The sequence below is a fragment of the Leucoraja erinacea genome, chromosome 24 (assembly GCF_028641065.1).
Source record: "Leucoraja erinacea ecotype New England chromosome 24, Leri_hhj_1, whole genome shotgun sequence".
Classification (NCBI taxonomy): Eukaryota; Metazoa; Chordata; class Chondrichthyes; order Rajiformes; family Rajidae; genus Leucoraja; species Leucoraja erinaceus.
Window position 1 is genome coordinate 16,015,267 of NC_073400.1, and position 11,283 is coordinate 16,026,549.

Below are 11,283 nucleotides of genomic sequence, written 5' to 3' on the forward strand. Positions count from 1 at the left end.
GATGACAGGACGGAGGGCAGAACCTACGGACTGGTGCACACGCAACAACTTGTCACTAAACACCTCCAAGACCAAGGAGCTCTTCGTTGACTTCAGGAGGTCCCATAATCTGCCCCAATTCGGGGAAAGTGTGGAGAGAGTGTCCAGCTTTAAGTTTCTGGGCACCACATTTCTGAAGACCTCACACCACCAAACTCCACCAGCTAGGCCTCAGGCTCTTCCTGAGGACATTATGCGATGCTGGATCCTGCACCACAGAGAGCATATTGACGGAGCATCTCTGTGTGGTATCTCAGCTGCACGGAGGCAGAGCAGTGAGACTTCAGCGCGTCGTCCACACCCCCCAGAGGATCATTGGGATAGAGCTACCAGCCTTGGAGGGTCACCACACACGGTGCCTCAGCCGTCAGCATTTATTTTCATCACACCCCTGTTCGAACTTTCCGGCATCAAGGTCTACGCCCCGAACCTCCAGACTCAGAAACAGCTTTATTCCAAGAGCTATAGCGGCTCTGAACCGGCCCTGCTGAGTGCCCACCACCCCCCATGGACTGTCTCCCTCGGATGGTCACGACACACAGCTTATTTATTTTACTTTTCTTTTTCATCGGTTGGAGCTGCATACTAAATCTCGTTGCACTGACGTGCAATGACAATAAAATATATTATTATTATTATTCTTATTATTCTTATTATTCTTATTATTATCATATTGAATGATGGTGCTGGCTTGAAGGGCCAAATGGCCTACTCCTGCATCTATTTTCTATGTTTCCTCAGACTGGGTTTAGAGGGAAGATAGATACAAAAGCTGGAGTAACTCAGCGGGTCAGTTGGTTACTCTAGCTTGTGGTAGGAGGGAACTACAGATGCTGGATTAACTCAGCAGGTCAGACAGTTGGAGAGAAGAAATATGTGAAGTTTCGGGTCGAGACCCCTCTTCAGATTACTCCAGCTTTTTGTGTCTATTTTTGGTGTAAACCAGCATCTGCAATTCCTTCCTACACATTGGATTTAGAGGGATATGGGCCAATGGGATTAGTTTAGGAGGGAGGGAATGGGCAAGTTGGGCTGAAGGGTCTATTCAGTGACCACGTGACCCGGCACGGTCACATTGTCCCGACTCTTACACGTTCTGCACATGCGCGCTTGCGGAGAGGGAGGGGGTGGACGTCGGTCCGGCGCATGCGCCCTGGTCCGGGCCGGGTCGGCAGCGGGGAGGTGACGGGAGCAAGATGGAGGAGTACGCGCGGGAGCCGTGGTGAGCTGGAGCTGGGGCCGGGCCGGGCGATGTGACGGAGGCTCCGGCCGCCGGGAGTATCCGTGAGGTGGCGGCGGGGCCCGACCGGCGGGCGGGGGTGAAGGAGAGGGAGAGGGCGGGGGGTGAAGGTCAAGCGGAGGAGACCGGGCCCGGGGCTCATAATGGAGGTGTCTCCTCCACCTGCCCTCACTCCCTGGGGGCGTCCCTGTGGGAGGGAGACACGCCCAGAGACGCGTGGAGTCATGCAGCACGGGCACAGGCCCTTTGGCCCAACCTGCCCCTGCTGACCCATCTACACTAGTCCCACCTGCCCACCTTTGACCCATTTCCCTCTAAACCTTTCCTATCGGTGTACCAAGATACGCAATGAAGGATAATGTGTATGTCATAGAGTCATACAGCATGGAAACAGGCCCTTCGGCCTAACCTTCCCATTCTGCCAAACGCATCCCATCAACACTAGAAGGTACACAAAAATGTTGGAGAAACTCAGCGGGTGCAGCAGCATCTAGGGAGCGAAGGAGATAGGCAACGTTTCGGGCCGAAACCTTTCTTCAGACTGATCAACAGTAGATTAATCTGCCTGCGTTTGACCCATATCCCTCTAGCAAAAAACAGGACATTATGGATGTGTGTAGCAAAGGTACAACGCTATCGTGGGTGACTTCAATCTACTTATAGATTGGGCTAACCAAATTGGTAACTACACTGAGGAGGAGGATTTCCTGGATGGTTTTCAAGGCCAATATGTAAAAGAACCAACCAGAGGGCAGGCCATCCTAGACTGGGTATTGTGTAATGAGGAAGGGTTAGTTAGCAATCTTGTTGTGCAGGGTCATGATATGGTGCAGCAGTAACCATAATATGGTGGATTTTGCATTAAATTGGAGATTGTCACGGTTGATTCAGATACGAGATCCTGAACTTCAAAGGTAACTTTGATGGTATGATTTGGGAATTGGTGAGGATAGACTGGCAAATGATACTTAAAAGGTTGACGGTGGAGATGCAATGGCAAAGATTTATAGATGGCATGGATGAATTACAACAATTCGTCATCCCTGTCTGGCGTAAAAATAAAACGGGGAAGGCGGCTCAACCGTGGCTAACGAGGGAAATCAGGGATAGTGTTCAATTCAAGGAAGAGGCATATAAATTGTCCAGAGGAAGCAGCAAACCGGAGGACTGGAACAAATTTAGAACTCAATAGAAGAGGACAAAGGGGTTAGTTAAGAGGGTGAAAATAGAGCATGAAAGAAAGCTTGTGGAGAATATAAAAACTGACTGTAAAAGCTTCTTTAGATATGTGAAGAGGAAAAGATTAGTGAAGACAAATGCAGGTCCCTTACAGTCAGAAACAGGTGAATTTGTAATGGGAAACAAGGAAATGGCAGACCAGTTATACAAGTACTTTGGTTCTGTCTTCACTAAGGAATGAACTAAGGAAGACACAAACAATCTCCCAGAAATACTAAGGGACCGATGATCTAGTGGGAGGGAGGAACTGAAGGGAATTCACATTAGTCAGGAAATTATGTTAGTATAATGTGGATAAACGTGAGGTTATCCACTTTGGTGGCAATCACAAGAAGGCAGATTATTATCTGAATGGTGTCAGATTAGGAAAAGGGGAGGCACAATGAGACTTGGGTGTCCTTGTACATCAGTCACTTAAAGTAAGTATGCAGGTACAGCAGGCATTGAAGAAGGTAAATGGCATGTTGGCCTTCACAGCAAGAGGATTTGAGTATAGGAGCAAGGAGGTCCTACTGCAGTTGTACAGGGCCCTGGTGAGACCATACCTGGAGTATTGTGTGCATTTAAGGAAGGACATTCTTGCTATTGAGGGAGTACTGCGTAGGTTCACCATGTTAATTCCCGGGTTGGCGGGACTGACATATGATGAAAGAATGGATCGACTGGGCTTATATTAACTGGAATTTAGAAGGATGAGAGGGAATCATAGAAATATATATAACATTCTTAAGGGATTTTAAGACTTAAGAATTAAAGACTGGCTAGATGCAGGAAAAATGGTCCCGATGTTGGGGGAGTCCAGAACCAGGGGTTACAGTTTAAGAATAAGGGGTAGGCTATTTAGGACTCAGATGAGAAAGAACTTCTTCACCCAGAGAGTTGTCAACCTGTGGAATTCTCTGACACAGAAGGCAGTGGAGGCCAATTCACTGGATGTTTTCAACAGTTAGATATAGCTCTTTGGGTTAACGGAATCAAGGGATATGGGGAAAAAGTAGGAATGGGGTGCTGATTTTGGATGATCATATTGAATGGTGGTGCTAGCTCGAAGGGTCGAATGTCATACTCCTGCACCTGTTTTCTTTGTTTCCATGTAAACCCTTTCCTATCCATTAACCAAGATATGAATTTGTATGTTATAAAATCACACAACATGGAACCAGGCCTTTTGGCCGACCTGACAATGCCCCATCTACATTGAGTCTGAAAAAGGGTTCCGGCTCGAAATGTCACCTATTCCTTTTCTCTAGAGATGCAGCCAGACCCACTGATACTCCAATATTTTGTGTCTATCTTTAGTATAAACCAGCATCTGCAGTTACTTCCTACACACTACTCCCCATCTACACTAGTCCCACCTGCCTGTGTTTGACCCATAACCTTCAAAACCGTTCTTTTACAGGCTGTTATAGTACCTGTCTCAGCTACCCATGGCAGCTCGTTCTACATACCCAACATCCTCTTGAGTGAAAAAATTTCCCCTCAGGGTTCCTATTAAATCTTGCCCCTCTCACCTTAAACCTATATCCTGTAGTTTTTGATTCCCCTACTGCGTTAAAACTGCATTAATCTTATCTATTCCCCTCATGATTTTATACACCTCTATAAGATCACCCCTCAGCCGTATGCTCTCCAAGGAATAATCTGACCTCCCTATAGCTCAGGCTTTCAAGTCCAGGCAACTTCCTCGTAATTCAGTCTGAAAACGTCACCTAGCCATGTTTTCCAGGGAGGCTGCCTAGCCCGCTGAGTGACACCAGCACTTTATGTCCAGTTTGTTCTTGGGATGACATATTTGCTGTGTGAAGAGGCGTTGATTAGACTGGATCTATAGTCCCATAAGGTTTGGAGGAATGAAAGGTGATATTGAAACCTCCAAATGATAAGTAATGCGGCATGGTGGAAGGTGGATGTTTCCTGCTCGTCTGAGGTATCTGAAACCAGAGCCCCAGTTCCAGTAGTCGGACTGAGATGAGGAGAAAGTTCTTTAATCAGGTGGTTTATCTTTGGAATTCCATATCCTCAAAGTGCTGTGGAGCATCAGTCTTTGAATTCATTCAAAACAAAAATTGAATGGTGACATTGAATTAAGGGACAGAAGTTTAGGGGTAATATGATGGGGAACTTCTTTACTCAGAGAGTGGTAGCGGTGTGGAATGAGCTTCCAGTGGAAGTGGTGGAGGCAGGTTCATTGGTATCATTTAAAAATAAATTGGATAGGCATATGGATGAGAAGGGAATGGAGGGTTATGGTATGAGTGCAGGCAGGTGGGACTTAGGGGGAAAAAAAATTTGTTCGGCACGGACTTGTAGGGCCGAGATGGCCTGTTTCCGTGCTGTAATTGTTATATGGTTATATGATGGATATCTGGATATTAATGGAATTCAGCAACATGGGGGTGATGCAGGTTCAGAAGATAAGCCACAATCTTATTGAATGGTGGAGTAGGCTGAAACGGCGAGGTGGCATACTTCTGTTCTTATGGATTAGAGCAGACCTTTGTTTACACACAGTAACTAGAGCTGGTATAGAGAGAATCATATAAATGGTGAATCAGTTGGTCTTGTGTGGAATTGTTTGGAGTTTTACTACTTTAGATTTTTAGCACATTCTTTATGTTGACATATTAATGTTTTGTGTTATCTCCCTCCACCTCAGTGAAGCAGATACCACTGAAGTGCAATGTCTAAGTAATGTTTATCCTTTCTCGTTAGCCCTTGGAGGATTGTCGATGACTGTGGAGGAGCATATACAATGGGCGCCATAGGTGGCGGGATTTTTCAGTCTATTAAAGGCTTTAGAAATGCTCCAGTGGTAAGTCTTTTCACAACTCTGATGACAGATTTGATTTTTTTAAATAATGTTTAGCAAGGGTGTAAGTGAAAATGTTTAATTCCTTCATACACCAAACCACACCATCGATTCTCTAACATCTCACTAATTTTGTAAAAATAAGTTTTGAAAAGATTTTATATACGCTCTATGCAATTAAAATCTTACTTTTACTGTTGTAATGACAGGGTGATAATATTTACCACAAATTACTCCATGAAACTGGACAGGTATTACTGAAATTGTGGTTAAATTGATCAAATCTAGATGTGCCTGTTGTTGATGCCCTACTCCTTCACAGGGTGCCATGTAGAGTGGCGTTCCCAGCATTCGTGTATCAATATGAAGTTTAGAATCAGTCCAAAAACAGGGAAACAGGCTCTTTAGCACTGACTATCATTTATACTAAAAAAAGGCATAGTGCAGTGGTGTCAGAGTTTACGGGGAGAGTGGGGTTGACAGAAAAATATGCCAGACAGATACGGTCTTGGCATCACAGTCGGTGCAGACATTGTGGGCCGAAGGGTCTGTTCCTGTGCTGTATTGTTTTGTGTGCAGGTATCCTTCATACATGCACAAAGGTAACCCGGTCAACAGTTAATAGTATTGATTAAATACATATATTACGCAGCCCACCGAGTTGACTGTTGGTAATAGTATCGTCATTCCAGAATGCATTTAAATTATATTACGCAAGTTCCTTCTGTAATTTGAATTTGTGTTACATTGGCCAATCTCCTGCACTACATTTGAGCATTATTTAAACATTATTTTGTCTTCTCTTCAACTAGGGAATGAGTCATCGATTTCGGGGAAGCTTAACTGCAGTAAAGACCAGAGCTCCACAGTTAGGAGGTATGGTACTCGTATTTGCAAAGCAGTACGTTTGTTTATTTAGTGAAGAACTAAGAGCCTATCTTTTACTGTTTTTTTTAAAGTCTGTAGAAGGAACCCGACCTGGAATGTTGCCTATCCATTCCCTCTGCTGATTTACTCCAACACTTTGTGGTTTGTTCAAGATTCCAGCATTTGCTGTTCCTTGTGACACCATTTCAAAAAATGTTTGTTCTCCAAAGATAGGCATTTGGAAAACTAGCCATATTTGTGGCTGAATAGTAAGATATCCATAGGGACGCACAATGCTGGAATCTCTTGAGTGGAATACAAAATGCCTTGAAGGAGAACTACTTTGAAGTTCGACCCACTGAGTTACTCCAGTGGTTTGTGTTCGAACTCAGATATTCATACTGGAAATATCATTTTTATGTCTTGGAAATATGGGAATATTAAACCATAAAATGATTTTGTAAATTATACCAAGAATGCTGTCCTGTAATGGCTTAACCAAATATTATCACCAAAGTCTGGATGTTCTTGTTATACTGTTGCGTTTTGAGGAGAAAGTTTACTGTCAGATATGTTATCTGTTTGATATGAATTGAAATTAGACCCCATTTACCTGTTGAAGTGGGCCCAAACAGAGAATAATGTGTAATATTGAATTCCTTTTGGTCTTCTGGACAGCTGATATGAGCTGGCCATTTATTCATGTTATTTTGTGTTTGATGAAACATGCATCAGTGTGTTAAGTGGGAAAGCACTTTTGTTTGCATAATAACTTAAAACTGGGTTGATTGTGAAATATTTGCAGAGAACTGGTTCAGTCCAACTTCTGATTGATACATTGTGCATTTGTGAAATTCTTAGTGGAAGCCTTCAGCATGGTTTTTGCAATCGTGCTGATTCATTTTTATATTAATTTCAGAAATTTAAGTTTGTGTAAAATTAGTAGAAATACTCGGTTTTGTTGTGTGAATTATGCCGATAGCTTCATTTAGAATTTTCCTGAACTGGCAGTTTCAATAGGTGTTTGTGCAGCATAATTTTTCATAGATAGACACATTGCTGAAGTAGCTCAGCGGGTCAGGCAGCACCTCTGGAGAAAAATGATTATATTATTAGTCGGAAGAAGGGTCCCGACCTAAAACGCCACCCACCCTTTTTCTCCAGAGATGCTGCCTGACCCACTGAGTTACTCCAGCACTTTGTGTGTCACTTTGGCATAAACCAGCATCTGCAGTTCTTTGCTTCTACGTTTTCCATGTTTAATTAAGATTTCCAAGGGCAATTCCTCCACACAAAAAATGCTTTTACCATCCAGAGCTACTATCTATTTTATATGCTAATTGTATCATACTAAATATGAGCAGTGAGTGTTGCTTCTTTTAATCTGACGAGTAGAGCTGCTTTAATTGTATAATGTTGCTTTGAAACATGTGAATATTTGTATATACTTGTTAATCTCTGCCAAGCACTAGAAAAAGATTAGAAGGGGATTACATCAGAATGAAAGACTCTGTTTAAGAATTGCACACTTAATAATGTCTGAGGTTTAATAAATTTATATTTTTAGCTATCATGATTTATTAACATCCCATGGAGATCTGGCAATATTATAATCCGTAGGTGGACAAAAATTGAAACTATAATCAATAATTTTGTTCTATCCATATGACCACTGCTTTTGTTTTGATTTTGTGATTAATTAGTTTATTTAATAGACTGATAACTTAAAAGTATAAAATCAACAGTTAAAAATTAAATGTTATTAAAATAATGTTCACTGAACAATTTAGTGATCAGTACACTGCCATTACAAAAAATGTCCTGATTATATTTAAATAGTGTTGGTGCAGTATAGTTTTAATTAAGTGCTGGAGTAATTATACAGGTGCACATTTTTTTTTTCAGGTAGCTTTGCCATCTGGGGCGGTCTGTTTTCAATGATTGACTGTGGTTTAGTGAAGGTCAGAGGTAAAGAAGACCCATGGAATTCCATAACCAGTGGAGCTTTAACAGGAGCCATATTAGCTGCAAGAAGTAAGGGAAACTTTTTTATACCAGGTGACATGAATCCTATCATTGGGATGTAGTTACTGGGGAAATTGTGCATATGTTGTGCTGTTTAAGCAAGATGAGAAGCTAACCAGGCCAGTTAACCTGACATTCTGTTATGGAAAATTACTAGTCTATGCTTAGGCATGGAGGGACTGTGTTCCTTAAGCTTCTGGTTGATTGGAGAGATGAAGAATGTAATGTATACACAAATATAATTACATAAGGAACTGCAGATGCTGGAATCGTGAGTAAAACACAGTGCTCAGGTAACAATGGGTCAGGCAGCATCTGTGGAGAACATGGATTGTTCTTGATGAATCTGATTAAACTATTTGACACAAGGGGATGTAGGTATATCCATAAGTTTTATTCAAATTTACTTCTGGAAGTTATTGGACAAAGTATCTCATATGAAATTACTAAAGTTAAAACTTGTGCAGCTGAAGACAAATTCTTGGCTGTAATAATGATTAGGAGCATAGCTAAAGAGCAGAGTAAATAATAAACGGCATCCCACAATTGTTGCTAGCTTGTACTCTCTGGTCTCAGATTCTATTTTGCCCCTTTCCTTTAATTCAATACTGTGGTATTTTCCAAGTTTCCCTCCTGATATTTTATTCGTATGCACTCTATCCCTCAACTGCAAAATAAATGTTAACTATATTCCTTTTCTTTGAGAAATAAATGTATTTTAAAAGGTACAATTTGGTTCCTTGCTGCGTTCTAGAGCACTTGTTGTAATTCATACACTGCGGCTACTTTCATTTAGATGGTCCAATGGCAATGGTGGGATCTGCTGCTATGGGAGGAATACTGCTTGCCTTGATTGAAGGGGCTGGAATAATGCTTACTCGATTTGCTTCAACACAGTTTCCAACGGGTAAGTTATAACTGAAGAGATCAGCAACAGAATTGGAATTGGCAAGATTGTCCTCATCTTCCTGTGCAGAATATTGTATACTATGACCTACACAGCTTTCAGCTGGTGTTGAGCATTGACAGCTACTTTAATTAGGCTTATGTTTTATTTTAGATCAGTATATTTTAATTGTAACTTCACAAATCAATGCACATTTCCCCTATTTCCATGTTTGAATTCCAACAAATAAATATCCTCGCCTTTTAGAGAATCGGTCTCTTTTTAAAGCCAAACGGTACCCATGGTGAGTGTAACAAAGGTACTTTATCTCTGCTGAAGCTGCATTCAGCTTTTACCACAACACAATATTGCTCCAGGCAATCTTCTATCATGTTCATCTTCCATGTTTCAAATGTTGACATCGCTGTCAACATCCATCCTGAATTGGCTTCCACTGACAATAATTGAACAAAATTGTGCTGGATCTTAATATAGTGCTTAATATTAACCTGGAAAATACAACAAAAATAAGTGACCAGATTGTTCTATAATTAATGTGGATCAGGTGGGCTTTTTTGTTAAAGGAAGTATCTTCTCTTTCTAGGTCCACAGTTTGCAGATGATCCTAATCAACTACAAAATCAATCGTTTGGTGAATACAGACAATATCAGTGACATCCATTTGATTACTTTTAATTTTTCGGGTGTTGGCAAAGCAGATATCCTTTGAAGAACACTTACGTCTATGCTTAAATGCAGCCACGTTTAAGACAGTTTATATTGCAAGGTTGGTATTGTTAAAGGCCTTTGCAGAAAATTAAATGAATGCAATGATTTTCTGTGGCCTTGTAATATATGTACATATGGTATATGCCAGACATTACATTATGTAACGGAGATTATTTTTGTGCCTGAGTTTTATATGTTCTCTGGTGAATATATTGGTAAATCTATTGGCATTATACATTATCACTTCAAACCAAGCAAAATATAACAAAACTAATCGTGTTAGGTACTGTACACTTTCAGGCATTTCATTTAACTCAAAATATTATTTGGTCTTTGAGTTTAATGTATTCAAGGCTCATCTTGGAAAATCTCTGGATTTAATTTATTTACTGCTTTCAGCACAAGATCTAAACACTTGGTGTGACAAGTTGTTTTAATATGGCCCTAGTCTTAGAACTGGTGTGAAATTTGTCACTATGAATTTGAAATTGGATAGGGGCGAGAATATATTATTTTACTATATCAAGGTAGGAGTTTAGGCAAACATGTTTAAAACAATATTTCTTCCCCATTCTCATATTGTAAACTTACAAGGTAGTGGGAGACAGTGACATTTGTATTCAATTATAATTGTATACTCCACTTAAGCTTCCATTAAGAGTTAAATTCTGTCTATAGTAGTACAGTGAAAATACTAACAGAATTAGATCTTATTGTTTTGCTGCTCAATGTTGTTCTGGCAAAAAGACGAACTGTGTCAATAAATGAAGTTAGTGTCATTACAATGATTTTGTTTCCACTTTCACATGGATACAATAAGTTATTTAATTGAAGTGTTCCCTGTGTAATTAATAAGTTGGTACAATGGGTTATTTACAATTCAATGAACAATTTACTTTAGACCAGGGGTCGGCAACCTTGTTCTGCATAGGAGCCAGGACACATCTGGCCACGTGTACACACGGATCCCGCCCGTTCAAGGGTCCATTGGCCCCTAGTTATGGGCGCTCACGAACATGGCGCACCTATGGACCATTGCCTTGGCTCGGTCGTGAAGGCAGTGGCTCAAATACTCACACTCACTCATCCCAGGCCTATTGACAACCCCCATCCTGACAGTGAAGCCCAGACACAGAAGGTGCGCGGCCGTGCAATGCGGTACAGCCAGCACTTGGCGGCTTCGCTATTGTGGCCTCCTTGCGGCCCAGGAGGTACTGAAGGTCTGCAGTCCGGATGATTTTGGGTTACGGACCGCATTGGGGCCGTAGATTGCCAACCCCTGCTTTAGAGATTCAGTATGGAAGCAGGCCTTTCACCCCACCAAGTCCACGACGAGCACCCTGCCTACTCACTGGAGACAATTTACAGAAGCCAATTAACCTACAAACCTGTGGGAGGAAACCGGACAAAACCCATGCGATCTCAGAGAACGTACAAAGTCCGTCC

The 11,283-nt window shown here is 41.6% G+C and overlaps 1 protein-coding gene across 1 annotated transcript; it reads left to right on the forward strand.

Moving 5' to 3' along the window:
• The first annotated feature begins 1,115 nt into the window (after positions 1-1,115).
• On the forward strand, positions 1,116-10,625 carry timm17a (translocase of inner mitochondrial membrane 17 homolog A (yeast)). Its single transcript, XM_055654602.1, has 6 exons — positions 1,116-1,261; positions 5,234-5,333; positions 6,143-6,206; positions 8,103-8,231; positions 9,019-9,129; positions 9,713-10,625. The coding sequence occupies exons 1-6, from the start codon at positions 1,236-1,238 to the stop codon at positions 9,781-9,783; spliced, it is 501 nt and encodes a 166-aa protein (XP_055510577.1). The 5' UTR covers positions 1,116-1,235; the 3' UTR covers positions 9,784-10,625.
• The last annotated feature ends 658 nt before the right edge of the window (positions 10,626-11,283 follow it).